We start from the raw sequence: 20,532 nt of genomic DNA on the forward strand, positions 1-20,532 counted from the left end.
AAAAACCAACCTAAACCCCCAAAAAACACCTCCCCCCCCCCAAAAAAAAAACACCCACCCCCAAAAAAACTAAACCCCCCCACCCCCCCAAAACAACAACCCCACCCCAAAACATAAACACCTTTTCCCCCCAAAAAACACACCCCCCCCCAAAAACACACAAACCCCGCCCCAAAAAAATAAAACCTCACCCCCAAAAAAAACACCCCCCCCCCAAAACTTTACCCACCCCCAAAACAAAACCCACCCCCAAAACTTTCCCCACCCCAAAAAAAAAACCCACCCCCCAAAAAAAACCCAAAAACCCCCAAAACAACAAACCCACCCCCAAAACAAAACACCCACCCCCCCCCAAAAAAAAAACCCGCCCCCAAAACCAACCCACCCCCAAAAAAAAACACCCACCCCCAAAAAAAACCCCCCCACCCCCAAAACAAAAACACCCACCCAAAACACAAACCCGCCCAAAAATCACAAACCCCCCCCCCAAAACCACAACCCCCCCAAAAACACAAAACCCCCCACCCCCCAAAACCACACCCCCCCCCCTAAACCCCAAAACCCACCCCCCCAAAAAAACACCCACCCCCGAAAAACAATTACCCCCCCAAAACAAACCCCCCAAAAAACAAAAACCCCCCCAAAAAAACACACCCCCACCCCAACCAACCCCCCCCAAAACCACCCCACCCCCCCAAAACACACAACCCACCCCCAAAAAAAACACCCACCCCAAAAACAAAACCCCACCCCCCAAAACACAACCAACCCCCAAAAAACAACCCCCCCTAAACCTTCAACCAAACCACCCCCCAAAAACACACCCACCCCCAAAAAATTTACAACCCACCCCCAAAAACCCCCCACCCCCTAAAACCAAAAAACCCCCCCCAAAACAAAAACCTCCCCAAACCAAAACCCACCCAAAAAAAAAACCCCCCCCCCCTTAAACCAAAACCCCCACCCCAAAAAAACACAAAAACCCCCCCCCAAAACCACATCCCACCCCCTAAACAAAAACCCCCACCCCTAAAAATAAACACCCACCCCCAAAAACCCTCCACCCCCCAAAAACTTAACAACCCACCCCAAACACACACCCCACCCCCAAAACCCAAAACCCACCCCAAAACAATTAACCCCACCCCCAAAAAACCACCCACCCCCCAAAACAAAACCCTTACCCCCAAAACCCCAAAAACCGGTACACCCCCCCCCAAAACATTTACAACCCAAAATCCTCACCCCCAAACAAATTTAAACCCCACCCCCCAAAACAAAAAACCCCACCCCCAAAACACTTACATCCCTACCCCCCAAAAAAAATTAACCTTAACCCCTAAAAAAACTTACAAATTTCCCCCCTCCCTTAAAAAACATCCACCCCCTAAAAAATTTACAAAACCCCCCCCCTAAAAATCTTAACCTTACCCCCCCCAAAACTCCTTAAAATCCCCGCCCCCCCAAAAAACTTAATCCTTACCCCCCAAAACAAAAAATCCTCCCCTAAAATATCTTACCCTCCCCCCCAAAACATTTAAACCCAGCCCTAAAACTTAAAAATTTTTCCCCCCCTAAAACATCTTACATCCTCCCCCCTAAAACATCTACATCCTCACCCCCTAAAACATCTTACATCCTTACCCCCTAAAACATCTTACATCCTCACCCCCTAAAACATAACATCCTCACCCCCTAAAACATCTTACATCCTCCCCCCAAAACATCTTAAATCCTCAGCCCTAAAATATCTTACATCCTACCCCTAAAACATATAACATCCCGCCCCGAAACAAACAACACCTCGCCCCTAAAAACAGATAACACCGCATCCCTAAAACACTACACCGAAACCCCAAAACAGCGGAAACACCCGCACCCCCAAAACAGCAGACAGCCGCACCCCCAAAAACAGCGGAAGCCGCACCCCCGAAAACAGGACAGCCGACCCCCCTAAAACATCTACCCGCACCCTAAAAACATACAACAGCCGCACCCCCAAAAACCCGACACCGACCCCAAAACACGGACACCCACCCCCTAAAACATAACATCCCACCCTCTAAAACATCTTACATCCTTACCCCCTAAAACACCTTACATCCTCACCCCCTAAAACATCTTACATCCTCACTCCTAAAACATATAACATCCTCACCCCCTAAAACATATAACATCCTCACCCCTAAAACATCTTACATCCTCGCCCCCTAAAACATATAACATCCTCACCCCTAAAACATATAACATCCTCACCCCTAAAACCATTAAATCCCCCCCCGAAAACACGGACACCCACCCCCGAAAACAACAGCTCACACCCAAAAAAAGAACACCCACCAACAAAAACAGGAAAAAACCGCCCCCAAAAACAAAACAGCCGCACCCCAAAAACACGACAGCCGCACCCCCAAAAAACACGGAAGCCGCACCCCCCGAAAACAGAGAACAGCCGCACCCCGAAAAAGCGGACAGCCGCCCCCCGAAAAAAAGGGAAACAGCCGCACACCCGAAAACACGGACAGCGCACCCCCGAAAACAGCGGAACAGCCGCACCCCCGAAAACAAAAACACCCCACCCCCGAAAACACGACAGCCGCACCGCAAAACAGGAAACAGCCGACACCCAAAAACGTACAACTCACCCCCTAAAACATATAACATCCTCACACCCTAAAACATATAACATCCTCACCCCCTAAAACATATAACATCCTCACCCCCTAAAACATATAACATCCTCACCCCCTAAAACATCTTACATCCTCACCCCCTACAACATCTTACATCCAAACCCATTATAACCAAATCCAAGTTGGTCTGTTAGACCAGGGATAGGGAGTATACGTGGTACTAGTTGGTCTGTTAGACCAGGGATGGGGAGTATACGTCGTACTAGTTGGTCTGTTAGACCAGGGACGGGGAGTATATGTGGTACTAGTTAGTCTGTTAGACCAGGGATGGGGAGTATACGTGGTACTAGTTGGTCTGTTAGACCAGGGATGGGGAGTATACGTGGTACTAGTTAGTCTGTTAGACCAGGGATGGGGAGTATACATGGTACTAGTTGGTCTGTTAGACCAGGGATGGGGAGTATACGTGGTACTAGTTGGTCTGTTAGACCAGGGATGGGGAGTATACGTGGTACTAGTTGGTCTGTTAGACCAGGGATGGGGAGTATACGTGGTACTAGTTGTCTGTTAGACCAGGAATAGGGAGTATACGTGGTACTAGTTGGTCTGTTAGACCAGGAATAGGGAGTATACGTGGTACTAGTTGGTCTGTTAGACCAGGGATAGGGAGTATACGTCGTACTAGTTGGTCTGTTAGACCAGGGACGGGGAGTATATGTGGTACTAGTTGGTCTGTTAGACCAGGGATGGGGAGTATATATGGTACTAGTTGGTCTGTTATACCAGGGATAGGGAGTATACATGGTACTAGTTGGTCTGTTAGACCAGGGATAGGGAGTATACGTGGTACTAGTTGGTCTGTTAGACCAGGGATGGGGAGTATACGTGGTACTAGTTGGTCTGTTAGACCAGGGATGGGGAGTATACGTGGTACTACAATGTAGTTGGTCTGTTAGACCAGGGACGGGGAGTATACGTGGTACTAGTTGGACTGTTAGACGGGGGGGGGGGGGGGGGGGGGGGGGGGGGGGGGGGGTTTTTTTTTTTTTTTTTTTTTTTTTTTTTTTTTTTTTTAAAAACCCAAAATCCTTACCCCTAAAAAAAAACATTTTTTTAAAAAATTTTCCTTTTTTTCAACCCAAAAACTTAAAACCCGGGGGGGTTTTTTTCAAAAAAAAACATTTTTTTTTAAAAAAAACCCCCTAAAAATTTTTTTTTCCTTTTCCCCAAATTTATTTCCTTTTTCACCCCCCCCCCCCCCCCCCCCCCCCCCCCCCCCCCCCCCCCCCCCCCCCCCCCCCCCCCCTTTTTTAAAAAAACCTTTAAACAATCTCACACCCCACTTTTCCCACAATTACTTTAAAAACATAGAATCCTACCTAAATTTTAAATAATAACTTACAAAACCCTAAAAAATTTAAATTCCCCTTTTTTAATTTAAAAATCATCCCTTAACAGTATTCAATAAAACTTTTTTAACAAAACACCCTTTTAACAATACAAAATCCTTTTTCAAACACCCTTTACAAAAACAAAATCCCGTTTTAAAAACTCTAATACATCCTTTAAAAGAAATTCAAAAAAACCTTTTTAAATCCTCCCTTAAAAATCAAATCACATTTTTATAATACACCCCTGGTTTTAAAAAAAAGATTAAATAACATTTTTAACGAACAAACCCCCCGGGGTACAAGTTTTCTTCCCGGGGGGAAAAACGTTACATCCCTGTTGAAAGAAGAAATTACACAGTTTTTTTAAGACCCATGACAAAGTGTTAATTCCCTTTTAAAATAAAATCCCGGGTTTAAAAAAGATTTCTTCCAGTTTTTAACTAGTACTTTTTTGCCCCAAAGAAGTTAAAATTTTAACTGTTTTCTAGAAAACCCGGGACAAAAATTTTAAAAACAATTTTTAAACAGATAAAACCCTGGTATTTAAAGATATTTCAATATAAATTTTTAAACTAATACCCCCCTGTTGCAAATAGTTCAAATTCCTGTTTTAATCATTCTCCCTTTTTAAGATGTTAAAAATTACACGTTTTTTACTAATAACCCCCAAAAAACAGTATTTCCCCCAAAATCACATGTTTTAAAATTTTCCCCGGGTATCAAATATTTCCCAATTTTCACATGTTTTTAACTAGATACATCCCTGGTATGACAAAGATAGTTCAAATATACACATGTTTTAACTACAGTAGATACATCCCTGGTATGACAAAGATAGTTCAAATATACACATGTTTTACTAGATACATCCCTGGTATGACAAAGATAGTTCAAATATACACATGTTTTAACTAGATACATCCCTGGTATGACAAAGATAGTTCAAATATACACATGTTTTAACTACAGTAGATACATCCCTGGTATGACAAAGATAGTTCAAATATACACATGTTTTAACTAGATACATCCCTGGTATGACAAAGATAGTTCAAATATACACATGTTTTAACTAGATACATCCCTGGTATGACAAAGATAGTTCAAATATACACATGTTTTAACTAGATACATCCCTGGTATGACAAAGATAGTTCAAATATACACATGTTTTAACTAGATACATCCCTGGTATGACAAAGATAGTTCAAATATACACATGTTTTAAACTAGATACATCCCGACTTACTTGATAGATATACCTTACCATGATACTTGTATTCAGCACCATGATGTGACCGTAATACAGAGGTTAACATACAACGCCCCGGTGTGGTCGTAATACAGAGGTTAACATACAACGCCCCGGTGTGGTCGTAATACAGAGGAACACATACAACGCCCTGGAGTGGTCGTAATACAGAGGTACACATACAACGCCCTGATCGTAATACAGAGGTACACATACAACGCTCCGGTGTGGTCGTAATACAGAGGTTAACATACAACGCTCTGGTGTGGTCGTAATACAGAGGTTAACATACAACGTCCTGGTCGTAATACAGAGGTGCATATACAACGTCCTGGTCGTAATACAGAGGTACACATACAACACTCTGGTGTGGTCGTAATACAGAGGTACACATACAACGCCCTGGTGTGATCGTAATACAGAGGTACACATACAACGCTCTGGAGTGGTCGTAATACAGAGGTACACATACAACGCTCTGGTGTGATCGTAATACAGAGGTACACATACAACGCTCTGGTCGTAATATAGAGGTTAACATACAACGTCCTGGTCGTAATACAGAGGTACATATACAACGCTCTGGTGTGATCGTAATACAGAGGTACACATACAACGCTCTGGTGTGATCGTAATACAGAGGTACACATACAACGCACTGGTGTGATCGTAATACAGAGATACACATACAACGCTCTGGTCGTAATACAGAGGTACACATACCACGCACTGGTGTGATCGTAATACAGAGGTACACATACAACGCACTGGTGTGATCGTAATAAAGAGGTACACATACAACGCTCTGGTCGTATTTTTACTCGACTTTTATGGCATATATGGACACCAATAAGAATATACAAATTTTTACAAGAGTACTTATCAGCTGGAGTATTTCCAGTGAAGAGTGTACGAAGAAAAATTATGGAGAGAGAGAATGAGTGAGATCGTATTACAGGCTTGTGTGTCTACGTAACTCGTGGACATATTTTGATGTGGTCGTATTACTCAGATATATATTTTGAGGTGGTCGTACCTATTACATAGACTTCTAATACAGACATATATGGTCGTATTACAGGGGTATATATTACATAGACTTGTAACACAGACATATGATATGGTCGTATTACAGGGATTTATATTATATAGACTTGTAACACAGACATATGATATGGTCGTGTTACAGAGGTTTATATTGCATAGACTTGTAACACAGACATATGATATGGTCGTATTACAGGGGTTTATATTACATAGACTTTTAACACAGACATATGATATGGTCGTATTACAGAGGTATATTACATAGACTTGTAACACAGACATATATGGTCGTATTACAGAGGTATATATTACATAGACTTGTAACACAGACATATGATATGGTCGTGTTACAGAGGTATATATTACATAGACTTGTAACACAGACATATGATATGGTCGTGTTACAGAGGTTTATATTACATAGACTTGTAACACAGACATATGATATGGTCGTGTTACAGAGGTATATATTACATAGACTTGTAACACAGACATATGATATGGTCGTGTTACAGAGGTTTATATTACATAGACTTGTAACACAGACATATGATATGGTCGTGTTACAGAGGTTTATATTACATAGACAATGTTTACAGCGTCTTCCAAAAACCTGGGTTACAATATTAAAGTGTTACTAAGTATACAGACTTTCTCCCCGCTTTTCAAATTATTATATCTTGGCCAAATTGAACGTTTCGTTAGCCAAGACAAATCGATGAGTTTGCCTTTTGGAATGGAAGCGAGCTCAAAAGCCTGATAAAGGCAGTAACAGGAGTTATGTTAAAATAAACTACTCACGTGATGCAGAAAACATAAATAACAAGTATTATATGGGGAGGGGTACGACTCTACGACTTTTAAAGACATGATACCAGATTCAGAATATGGTAGTCTGGAGGATGAGATAGATACGTAATACCTACACGTGTACATGTGATGGTCAATGTTGAGGGTGACACATCCATAAAGATGTCATTGAAGTGTAATTGATGTTTGGTCGGAGTAGTCCCCTGGCTCGGGGCTCTGTTGTTAGCTGTCACAATGAGAGTGATTACCACTGTATGTGTCTCTATACTTCACATGTACAGGTAAAACAGTGGTGAAACAGCACCAGACAATAAGGTAAGTTTTCTCTGGAAATTATCACCATTTACATACTTTATGATAGTATCCGGTGTCTCCGAGTTAATTTTCACATCATTAGTATATTAGGGTACAAAAACAATGTAAACTTATCATCGACGGGAACAAAGAGTAATTAGGATGTTAAAGACATTATCTTATCGTGTAGATCGACGCCTGGAACCACGTGTATCAACACCCATTCATAAATAATCTTGATTTCCTTTCGTAGGAGAATTACAAACTTTTCCTTGTATTCAATTAATGTAGTTTTTGAGATAATTAATTTTGTGTAACCCGTTAGTATGGTGATATTATGGAGAGATACGGGACCATATGTTACTATATATGTAAATGCTACACTACCTATTAGCCCCAGGACGTGTGTATGGTGATGACGTGTAAGTTAACATAGATATTAAGGTTTTATAGCGACATAACATTCATCTATATAATATAATCGGTGTTTTTAGAGTTATTTTCGCGTTAATCAATAACCAGCATAATTTGTGTAATCCTATATCTCTAACTCTTGTATTTACCTTATGTTATGTAATTTTGTCCCCATATATACCAATACTAACTAAGCATCCATGCCCCCGACTGGTGACAATGACGAAGCTCTCGCGACTTAATGTAGATCAGATACAGTGTATAACAAAATCAAATACAATTGTATAAATTATATAGATTGTGTGACGCTGTTTCCGTACAATCGAACTTTTGTTGTTCTTTTGTTGCGAAGTACCATGCTGAACAATATATTCTGTTGATAGCCTAGCTAAAATATAAACTTATGCGAAGAACGATAACTCCCAAAGGATGATTGTTGCACGATAAAAGAAATCAGAAACAAAATAAACATCTACGAAGCTTAGATTGCATGACTATGTTTACCTAGAGACACATTAACATTGTTTGTGTTTACCTACAGACTCAGTAACATTGTCTATGTTTACCTACAGACACAGGAACATTGTCTATGTTTACCTACAGACACAGTAACATTGTTTATGTTTACCTACAAACACTAACATTGTTTATGTTTACCTACAGACACAGTTACATTGTTTATGTTTATCTACAGACACTAACATTGTTTATGTTTACCTACAGACAACGTAACATTGTTTATGTTTACCTACAGACACAGTTACATTGTTTATGTTTACCTACATACACCGTAACATTGTTTATGTTTACCTACAGACTCAGTAACATTGTTTATGTTTACCTACAGACACAGTAACATTGTTTATGTTTACCTACAGACACAGTAACATTGTCTATGTTTACCTACAGACACAGGAACATTGTTTATGTTTACCTACAGACACAGTAACATTGTTTATGTTTACCTACAGACACAGTAACATTGTTTATGTTTACCTACAGACACGGTAACATTGTCTATGTTTACCTACAGACACCGTAACATTGTCTATGTTTACCTACAGACACAGTAACATTGTTTGTTTGCCTACAGACACAGTAACATTGTCTATGTTTACCTATAGACACAGTAACATTGTTTGTTTGCCTACAGACACAGTAACATTGTCTATGTTTACCTATAGACACAGTAACATTGTCTATGTTTGCCTACAGACACAGTAACATTGTCTATGTTTACCTATAGACACAATAACATTGTTTATGTTTACCTACAGACACAGTTACATTGTTTATGTTTACCTACAGACACAGTAACATTGTTTATGTTTACCTACAGACACAGGAACATTGTTTATGTTTACCTATAGACACAGTAACATTGTTTATGTTTACCTACAGACACAGTAACATTGTTTATGTTTACCTACATACACAGTAACATTGTTTATGTTTAACTACAGACACAGTAACATTGTTTATGTTTACCTACAAACACCGTAACATTGTCTATGTTTACCTACAGACACGGTAACATTGTCTATGTTTACCTACAGACACAGTAACATTGTTTATGTTTAACTACATACACAGGAACATTGTTTATGTTTAACTACAGACACAGTAACATTGTTTATGTTTACCTACAGACACAGGAACATTGTCTATGTTTACCTACAGACACAGTAACATTGTCTATGTTTACCTACAGACACAGTAACATTGTTTATGTTTACCTACAGACACAGGAACATTGTTTATGTTTACCTACAGACACACTAACATTGTTTATGTTTACCTAGATACTCAGTAACATTGTTTATGTTTACCTACAGACACAGTAACATTGTTTATGTTTACCTACAGACACGGTAACATTGTTTATGTTTACATACAGACACAGTAAGATTGTTTATGTTTACCTACAAACACCGTAACATTGTTTATCATATGACTACCGTTATATACGGTGTCATAAACCCATCACATAAATTTTCTTTATGACACTAGTGTAATAACACCTTTCGCTACGCTGATTGGCTGGTTCCGTGAGAACTGTATTCATACGCGTGGGAACAACCTACTTCTTTTTACTACGACTCGTAAAAATGGCGACTAGTGCTTGTAAACTTTGAAAAAAAATCAACTGAACGACAAATTGGTCTATTAACATAACATATTGTACAATCAAAGATAAAATCCAAGATGTAAACATCCTAAGTTTTTTAATTATATTTATACTATAAGATGTTAAATTAGGCCTGGCAAACATCTATTTTATGACCCCTAGTCTAGTAACATATTTCAACTCCGATAGAAAATTGCGGTTGCGTTGTCCGATGAAACATATCTAGTCTAGATTCTTTTCAAATAAACAAATAATAACATTATTTAATAAAATCCTCATGAAAAACGGCAATGTAGTTTGTTACAACTTGCCTTCAACGGTTACTCAGAATAACATGCTGACACTGTCGTCGACAAACACGTGTAATGTCAAAACAAACAACACTGCCAACAAATCGGCATCCAAAGTCGCTTTTCACGGCAGTCTGAACACAATGTTCAGTGGGAATATTCACGGTGGAACATTTCACATCTCCATAAACTCCCGCGAGGACGAGGATAAACACAAAGCAGTGAAAAGGCGCCGTACAATGGTTCTGTACGACAGCGACAGCGAATAGACATTTGTACAACGAAGCCTCCATTATCGCGCCAAGTGACGTCACGGCTTCGTCACATCAAAAACAGTCGCTCATGAACTTTCAAACTAAAATATTTTCCTCATTGTTTCAAACACCAAGGACAATTTATCTATTATAGATTAAATGAAAAAAATGCTGAAATTTTGTTTTGAGACGTGTATTTAATAAAATGAATCCTTTTCAAGAGTCAGTTGTGTTAGAACTATTTCTTCTCTCGTCGGTATAATTGACCTACTTCGAAGGTTCGGGTGATTTGGTTGAGATGTGACGATTCAAGGCAAAAGAGAAAATCAGTTTTTGATGGGGAACGATGAAAGAAAACGTCATATGATAAAAAGAATCTGTCATTCGTTTCCCTTCATATTAGATTTATGATACTCGTTTAGAATTTTTTATTTTTGCTCGCCAGAGGCTCGCAAAAATAAAAAATTCAAAACTCGTATCATAAATCTAATATGAAGGGAAACTCATGACAGATCCTCTATCTATGTTTACCTACAAACACCGTAACATTGTCTATGTTTACCTACAGACACAGTAACATTGTTTATGTTTACCTACAGACACGGTAACATTGTTTATGTTTACCTACAGACACAGTAACATTGTTTATGTTTACCTACAGACACAGTAACATTGTCTATGTTTACCTACAGACACGGTAACATTGTTTATGTTTACCTACAGACACGGTAACATTGTTTATGTTTACCTACAGACACAGTAACATTGTCTATGTTTACCTACAGACACAGTAACATTGTTTATGTTTACCTACAGACATCGTAACATTGTTTATGTTTACCTACAGACACAGTAACATTGTTTATGTTTACCTACAGACACAGTAACATTGTCTATGTTTACCTACAGACACAGTAACATTGTTTATGTTTACCTACAGACATAGTAACATTGTTTATGTTTACCTACAGACACAGTAACATTGTTTATGTTTACCTACAGACACAGTAACATTGTTTATGTTTAACTACAGACACAGTAACATTGTTTATGTTTACATACAGACACAGTAACATTGTTTATATTTACCTATAGACACGGTAACATTGTTTATGTTTACCTACAGACACAGTAACATTGTTAATGTTTACATACAGACACAGGAACATTGTTTATGTTTACCTACAGACACAGGAACATTGTCTATGTTTACCTACAGACACAGTAACATTGTTTATGTTTACCTACAGACACAGGAACATTGTCTATGTTTACCTACAGACACAGGAACATTGTTTATGTTTACCTACAGACACAGTAACATTGTTTATGTTTACCTACAGACATCGTAACATTGTTTATGTTTACCTACAGACACAGGAACATTGTTTATGTTTACCTACAGACACAGGAACATTGTTTATGTTTACCTACAGACACAGTAGTATTGTCTATGTTTACCTACAGACACAGTAACATTGTTTATGTTTACCTACAGACAACGTAACATTGTTTATGTTTACCTACAGACACAGTTACATTGTTTATGTTTACCTACATACACCGTAACATTGTTTATGTTTACCTACAGACTCAGTAACATTGTTTATATTTACCTACAGACACAGTAACATTGTTTATGTTTATCTACAGACACAGTAACATTGTTTATGTTTGCCTACACACACAGTAACATTGTTTATGTTTACCTACAGACACAGTAACATTGTCTGTTTACCTACAGACTCATTAACATTGTCTATGTTTACCTACAGACACAGTAACATTGTTTATGTTTACCTACAGACACAGTAACATTGTTTATGTTTACCTACAGACACAGTAACATTGTTTATGTTTACCTACAGACACAGTAACATTGTTTATGTTTACCTACAGACACAGTAACATTGTTTATGTTTACCTACAGACACAGTAACATTGTTTATGTTTACCTACAGACACAGTAACATTGTTTATGTTTACCTACAGACACAGTAACATTGTTTATGTTTACCTACAGACACAGTAACATTGTTTATGTTTACCTACAGACACAGTTACATTGTTTATGTTTACCTACAGACACAGTAACATTGTTTATGTTTACCTACAGACACAGTAACATTGTTTATGTTTACCTACAGACACAGTAACATTGTCTATGTTTACCTACAGACACAGTAACATTGTCTATGTTTACCTACAGACACAGTAACATTGTTTATGTTTACCTACAGACACAGTAACATTGTTTATATTTACCTACAGACACACTAACATTGTTTATGTTTACCTACAGACACAGTAACATTGTTTGTTTGCCTACAGACACAGTAACATTGTTCATGTTTACCTACAGACACAGTAACATTGTTTGTTTGCCTACAGACACAGTAACATTGTTTATGTTTACCTACAGACACAGGAACATTGTTTATGTTTACCTACAGACACACTAACATTGTTTATGTTTACCTAGATACACAGTAACATTGTCTATGTTTACCTACAGACACCGTAACATTGTCTATGTTTACCTACAGACACCGTAACATTGTTTATGTTTACCTACAGACACAGTAACATTGTTTATGTTTACCTACAGACACAGTAACATTGTTTATGTTTACCTACAGACACAGTAACATTGTTTATATTTACCTACAGACACAGTAACATTGTTTATGTTTACCTACAGACACAGTAGCATTGTTTATGTTTACCTACAGACACAGTAACATTGTTTATGTTTACCTATAGACACAGTAACGTTGTCTATGTTTACCTACAGACACAGTAACATTGTTTATGTTTACCTACAGACACGGTAACATTGTTTATGTTTACCTACAGACACAGTAACATTGTTTGTTTGCCTACAGACACGGTAACATTGTTTATGTTTACCTACAGACACAGTAGCATTGTTTATGTTTACCTACAGACACAGTAACATTGTCTATGTTTACCTATAGACACAGTAACGTTGTCTATGTTTACCTACAGACACAGTAACATTGTTTGTTTGCCTACAGACACAGTTACATTGTTTATGTTTACCTACAGACACAGTAACATTGTTTATGTTTACCTACAGACACGGTAACATTGTTTATGTTTACCTACAGACACAGTAACATTGTTTGTTTGCCTACAGACACAGTAACATTGTTTATGTTTACCTACAGACACAGTAACATTGTTCATGTTTACCTACAGACACAGTAACATTGTTTGTTTGCCTACAGACACAGTAACATTGTTTATGTTTACCTACAGACACAGTAACATTGTTTGTTTGCCTACAGACACAGTTACATTGTTTATTTTTACCTATAGACACAGTAACATTGTTTATGTTTACCTACAGACACAGTAACATTGTCTATGTTTACCTACAGACACAGTAACATTGTTTATGTTTACCTACAGACACAGTAACATTGTTTATGTTTACCTACAGACACAGTAACATTGTTTATGTTTACCTACAGACACAGTAACATTGTTTATGTTTACCTACAGACACAGTAACATTGTTTATGTTTACCTACAGACACAGTTACATTGTTTATTTTTACCTATAGACACAGTAACATTGTTTATGTTTACCTACAGACACAGTAACATTGTCTATGTTTACCTACAGACACAGTAACATTGTTTATGTTTACCTACAGACACAGTAACATTGTTTATGTTTACCTACAGACACAGTAACATTGTTTATGTTTACCTACAGACACAGTAACATTGTTTATGTTTACCTACAGACACAGTAACATTGTTTATGTTTACCTACAGACACAGTTACATTGTTTATGTTTACCTACAGACACAGTAACATTGTTTATGTTTACCTACAGACACAGTAACATTGTTTATGTTTACCTACAGACACAGTAACATTGTCTATGTTTACCTACAGACACAGTAACATTGTCTATGTTTACCTACAGACACAGTAACATTGTTTATGTTTACCTACAGACACAGTAACATTGTTTATGTTTACCTACAGACACAGTAACATTGTTTATGTTTACCTACAGACACAGTAACATTGTTTGTTTGCCTACAGACACAGTAACATTGTTCATGTTTACCTACAGACACAGTAACATTGTTTGTTTGCCTACAGACACAGTAACATTGTTTATGTTTACCTACAGACACAGGAACATTGTTTATGTTTACCTACAGACACACTAACATTGTTTATGTTTACCTAGATACACAGTAACATTGTCTATGTTTACCTACAGACACCGTAACATTGTCTATGTTTACCTACAGACACCGTAACATTGTTTATGTTTACCTACAGACACAGTAACATTGTTTATGTTTACCTACAGACACAGTAACATTGTTTATGTTTACCTACAGACACAGTAACATTGTTTATGTTTACCTACAGACACAGTAACATTGTTTATGTTTACCTACAGACACAGTAGCATTGTTTATGTTTACCTACAGACACAGTAACATTGTTTATGTTTACCTATAGACACAGTAACGTTGTCTATGTTTACCTACAGACACAGTAACATTGTTTATGTTTACCTACAGACACGGTAACATTGTTTATGTTTACCTACAGACACAGTAACATTGTTTGTTTGCCTACAGACACGGTAACATTGTTTATGTTTACCTACAGACACAGTAGCATTGTTTATGTTTACCTACAGACACAGTAACATTGTCTATGTTTACCTATAGACACAGTAACGTTGTCTATGTTTACCTACAGACACAGTAACATTGTTTGTTTGCCTACAGACACAGTTACATTGTTTATGTTTACCTACAGACACAGTAACATTGTTTATGTTTACCTACAGACACGGTAACATTGTTTATGTTTACCTACAGACACAGTAACATTGTTTGTTTGCCTACAGACACAGTAACATTGTTTATGTTTACCTACAGACACAGTAACATTGTTCATGTTTACCTACAGACACAGTAACATTGTTTGTTTGCCTACAGACACAGTAACATTGTTTATGTTTACCTACAGACACAGTAACATTGTTTGTTTGCCTACAGACACAGTTACATTGTTTATTTTTACCTATAGACACAGTAACATTGTTTATGTTTACCTACAGACACAGTAACATTGTTTATGTTTACCTACAGACACAGTAACATTGTCTATGTTTACTTACAGACAACGTAACATTGTTTATGTTTACCTACAGACTCAGTAATATTGTTTATGTTTACCTACAGACACAATAACATTGTTTATGTTTACCTACAGACTCAGTAACATTGTTTATGTTTACCTACAGACACAGTAACATTGTTTATGTTTACCTACAGACACTAACATTGTTTATGTTTACCTACAGACACAGTAACATTGTTTATGTTTACCTACAGACACAGGAACATTGTTTATGTTTACCTACAGACACAGGAACATTGTTTATGTTTACCTACAGACTCAGTAACATTGTTTATGTTTACCTACAGACACAGTAACATTGTTTATGTTTACCTACAGACACAGTAACATTGTCTATGTTTACCTACAGACACAGTAACATTGTTTGTTTACCTACAGACACATTGACATTGTTTATATTTACCTACAGACACAGTTACATTGTTTATATTTACCTACAGACACAGTAACATTGTTTATGTTTACCTACAGACACAGTAACATTGTTTATGTTTACCTACAGATAGAGTAACATTGTTTATATTTACCTACAGACACCGTAACATTATTTATGTTTATCTACAGACACAGTTACATTGTTTATTTTTACCTATAGACACGGTAACATTGTTTATGTTTACCTACAGACACCGTAACATTGTTTATGTTTACCTACAGACTCAGTAACATTGTTTATGTTTACCTATAGACACAGTAACATTGTTTATGTTTACCTACAGACACTATGGAATTGTTTGTACTGCTGCTGTTGCTGTGTTTGTGTCCCTCCACTAGAGGTCACCAGGGTCACCAGGACAGTGGAGGTATCGCTGTTACCGACTTCCATGACCCCAAGGTTACACAGGACGAGGCGTGAGTATAACGATAATTTAAACTTAAATGTTGATTATCATTTTTTTCATACAACAGCCTGATGTTTGATTTGATGGTTCAATCTGAAATTCCAAGGGAAAAAATATTGTTTTTCACAATAGAAAATGTCGGCCTCATTGTCAGTGAAAAAATGTAAACGGGAAAGAAAATCATATTTTGTGAAAATAAAGGGCCATACCTCAAGTAAACGGGGAAGAAAATTATGTTTTGTAAATAGAAAGGAAAATGTTTTATACAAATATAGGGCCGTTACTTATGTAAACAAGAAGGAAATCACGTTTTACAGAAATAAAGACAGGTAACTTATGTTAACAGGACAAAAATTATGTTGTTTTTTTTTTTTTTAATAAAGGGTGATAACTCGTGTTTCCGGAAGGGAAATTATGTTTTGTAAAAATAAAGGGCGGTAACGCATGTAATCTAAAAGGACGTTTGATATTTCTCAATAGAATTAGGGATACCACTTTCCACCTTATTTTAAACGGCGTTCATTGACATTTTTCTCGTATTTTAATCTGCCCCCCCCCCCCCCTCCCTGAAAAACTTATAACAATATAAGCCATGAGCCGCGACACTCTCTTACCTGTATTGAGGTTTTTGCTATAACAGACTTTCCTCTTCTTACAGCCATTTGAAGGAGCATCTGAAGGACCAAATTAACACGAACCGTCAGATGACACCACAGGAGATGGAGTTCCACTACTTCCGGTAAGCGATAATTATCATCATTATTTACGCCAACACTAATGTTTGAGGGTGACAATTTTTTTTTTTTGGGGTTTGTGGGTTTTTTTCTTCTTTTTTTTTTCACTTTTTAAATTGCATATTAAAGTTGTCTCCCGTTTTGACAGATTACACGACACGAACAACGATACTAAGCTGGACGGTTTGGAGATCTTGTCGGCGCTGTCACACATGGTACCGATGTCTAAAGTGAATAATCAGGAAAAAATAGGAAAGACAGAGGAACAGATACAACTCATGGAAATAGCACGGTCCGAAAAGGCCATTAAATACTTCACAGGTAAGGGGCGGGCCATTTAATACTTCACCGGTAAGGGGCGGGCCATCAAATACTTCACAGGTAAGGGGCGGGCCATTAAATACTTCACAGGTAAGGGGCGGGCCATTTAATACTTTTCAGGTAAGGGGCGGGCCATTTAATACTTCACAGGTAAGGGGCGGGCCATCGAATACTTCACAGGTAAGGGGCGGGCCATCGAATCAATAGTTCATAGGAAAGGGACAATCTGTCCCACCAAATACGTCACAGGTAAGGGACACGCCACTAAACACGTCACAGGTAAGGGACGCACCATCAAATACGTCACACATAAGGGGCATAATACAATTACATACGCCGGAAGTATCGTCATCCTCTCTCACTTGAAGGTGATTCATCGTCAGACTCCCTAAGACAAGTATAATATTGTAAAAGGAACGTATCGGTTTGGCTTGTAATAATGTTACATACACTGACTCAGCTAATGGAGCGTGCCTTTTGGCTTAGTTGGTAGAGCTGTTGGTTCGATTTCTGCCGGGCAGCACGGCAGGTATGTTATTTTGCTGTTCTTTGAGTTTCTTTAAGACAGCCTAGTATAAGTGATTGTGTTGTGTTACAGATATTATCGACAAGGTCCTTATACAGGACGACCACGATAGAGACGGGTATGTGTCCTACCCGGAGTACATCCGGGGCCGTAGGCGGGACATGGAGAATTACCAGAGAGAGATGGTGATGCAACAGAAAAATATGCAGGCGCAACAGTTTCAGCAGATGCAGCAGTGGCAGGCATTTCAACAGTGGCAGCAACAACAGCAAATGGCTGGTGGACAGAATCCGCCACCAGGGGGAGCTGCACAGTCCCCGCCCGGGGTACCTTCACCACCAAACACACCTACTCAGGAACAAATGAAACAATTTGAAGAATTTCAAAAATTCCAGCAGCAACCACAAGATGTGCAAAAGTTTACACAAACTCAGAAACAGTAGGGTAGATAGTTTATCTGTTAAATCAATTTTATTTGCGTTGACCAAATAGATTTTAATTTTTATACAAAAGACAAGAACGTGCACCAAATCCTTCACTTCATGGTAATAACAAGTGAGTGATTCTACTGTAGCCTTGGAGATATTTGTAAGAGGTAATAGAATGTGAACTGTGAAAATCCTTGATAAATGTTTCGCTATGTATCTTCATTATATCGTGTTACATTAACGAAATGAGAGAATAGATTAGCATTAATTGTTCATTATAACCATGTATATTTATACCCATCTCACAACCATCCTCATCAGTGTCAAACAGTGAGATCATTACCGTACAGCATAATAAATGTAGTCGTTCTATCTCGTTAACATCGTGTGGTGTTATCTGTTGAAGGTTACAACTACCCACCAACAAACAAGTGTGGTGTTATCTGTTGAAGGGTACAACTACCCACCAACAAACAAGTGTGGTGTTATCTGTTGAAGGGTACAACTACCCACCAACAAGCAAGTGTGGTGTTATCTGTTGAAGGGTACAACTACCCACCAACAAACAAGTGTGGAGTTATCTGTTGAAGGTTACAACTACCCACCAACAAACAAGTGTGGTGTTATCTGTTGAAGGGTACAAATCACCACCAACAAACAAGTGTGGTGTTATCTGTTGAAGGGTACAACTACCCACCAACAAACATGTGTGTTGTTTTTTGTTGAAGGGTACAAATCACCACGAACAAACAAGTGTGGTGTTTTCTGTTGAAGGTTACAACTACCCACCAACAAACAAGTGTGGTGTTATTTGTTGAAGGGTTCAACTACCCACCAACAAACAAATGTGTTGTTTTCTGTAGAAGGGTACAACTACCCACCAACAAACAAGTGTGGTGTTATTTGTTGAAGGTTACAACTACCCACCAACAAACAAGTGTGTTGTTTTTTGTTGAAGGGTACAAATCACCACCAACAAACAAGTGTGTTGTTTTCTGTTGAAGGGTACAACTACCCACCAACAAACAAGTGTGGTGTTTTCTGTTGAAGGGTACAACTACCCACCAACAAACAAGTGTGTTGTTTTCTGTTGAAGGGTACAACTACCCACCATCAAACAAGTGTGTTGTTTTCTGTTGAAGGGTACAACTCACTACCAACAAACACGTGTTTATTCACTATACAGTTAATCTAACACTTTGAATACAAACGGTTTATACCAATAACACTTTTCGAAATATTTTTCATAGGAATAGAATGTGAAATTAATCTTCAATCTCAATTTGGTTCATTACAGTATCTCTCATTTCCGGCAAACATTTCGACTTGTGGCGGTTTCTATAGAAATATTATGCTCAGATTAATGCAATTTAATAAGAAGGAAGGAGTATTTTCATCCATATAGCATAGTCCAACTTCAAAACCTATGTGTATCTTCCTTAAAATAGGCAGGAAGGGTGAGACTAAACAGTGCTGTAGTGTTTTGTAAAATAAAGTCAAGTTAGTTTTACCAGAAATGGATTATCAAGATTTTGATATTGTTTTCAACTGTGATTAATATAATCACCCTTTGGATAATTTTTCTCGGATCTCGTAGCTTGATATTAACCGACATGGAATGTGTACCAGAGGTAAAAACTACTATATAAATTGTTGGTAAAAATTCCATTACACTGATGCTTTAGTAGGTGCCAAAACAGCCGGGGTTTATGAGATCATGGTGGTCATGACGTCAGACGTAATCATAAACCATTATCACTCCTCGGAGTGTTTAACTTATAGAAACCTTCCTCACATTAAGTATTTTTCTCCGGTATGAAATTTTGATTGCCAAATTATTATCAACATATATGAAAAATATAGATGTATTAAAGTTAACGTTCGAGTTGTCGCAATCATGCCAGGAATTATAGGACTCAAATTCCAAACAGAATATGTCGAGATTAGAATCTAGACTGT

The 20,532-nt window shown here is 37.9% G+C and overlaps 1 protein-coding gene across 1 annotated transcript; it reads left to right on the forward strand.

The window, feature by feature from the left end:
- The first annotated feature begins 7,316 nt into the window (after positions 1–7,316).
- Positions 7,317–18,954, forward strand: LOC117324176 (multiple coagulation factor deficiency protein 2 homolog). Its single transcript, XM_033879861.1, has 5 exons — positions 7,317–7,448; positions 16,442–16,574; positions 17,223–17,303; positions 17,447–17,619; positions 18,218–18,954. The coding sequence occupies exons 2-5, from the start codon at positions 16,447–16,449 to the stop codon at positions 18,586–18,588; spliced, it is 753 nt and encodes a 250-aa protein (XP_033735752.1). The 5' UTR covers positions 7,317–7,448; positions 16,442–16,446; the 3' UTR covers positions 18,589–18,954.
- The last annotated feature ends 1,578 nt before the right edge of the window (positions 18,955–20,532 follow it).

Source organism: Pecten maximus, chromosome 3 (genome assembly GCF_902652985.1).
Source record: "Pecten maximus chromosome 3, xPecMax1.1, whole genome shotgun sequence".
Lineage (NCBI taxonomy): Eukaryota > Metazoa > Mollusca > Bivalvia > Pectinida > Pectinidae > Pecten > Pecten maximus.

What these genes read in the sequence shown, in the direction of transcription:
- LOC117324176 (XM_033879861.1), top strand. Translation starts at nt 16,447, where the DNA reads ATGGAATTGTTTGTACTGCTGCTGTTGCTGTGTTTGTGTCCCTCCACT. An exon ending in AAGGTTACACAGGACGAGGC is followed by an intron (nt 16,575 to 17,222) that starts GTGAGTATAACG and finishes CTCTTCTTACAG; the next exon opens with CCATTTGAAGGAGCATCTGA. An exon ending in ATGGAGTTCCACTACTTCCG is followed by an intron (nt 17,304 to 17,446) that starts GTAAGCGATAAT and finishes CCGTTTTGACAG; the next exon opens with ATTACACGACACGAACAACG.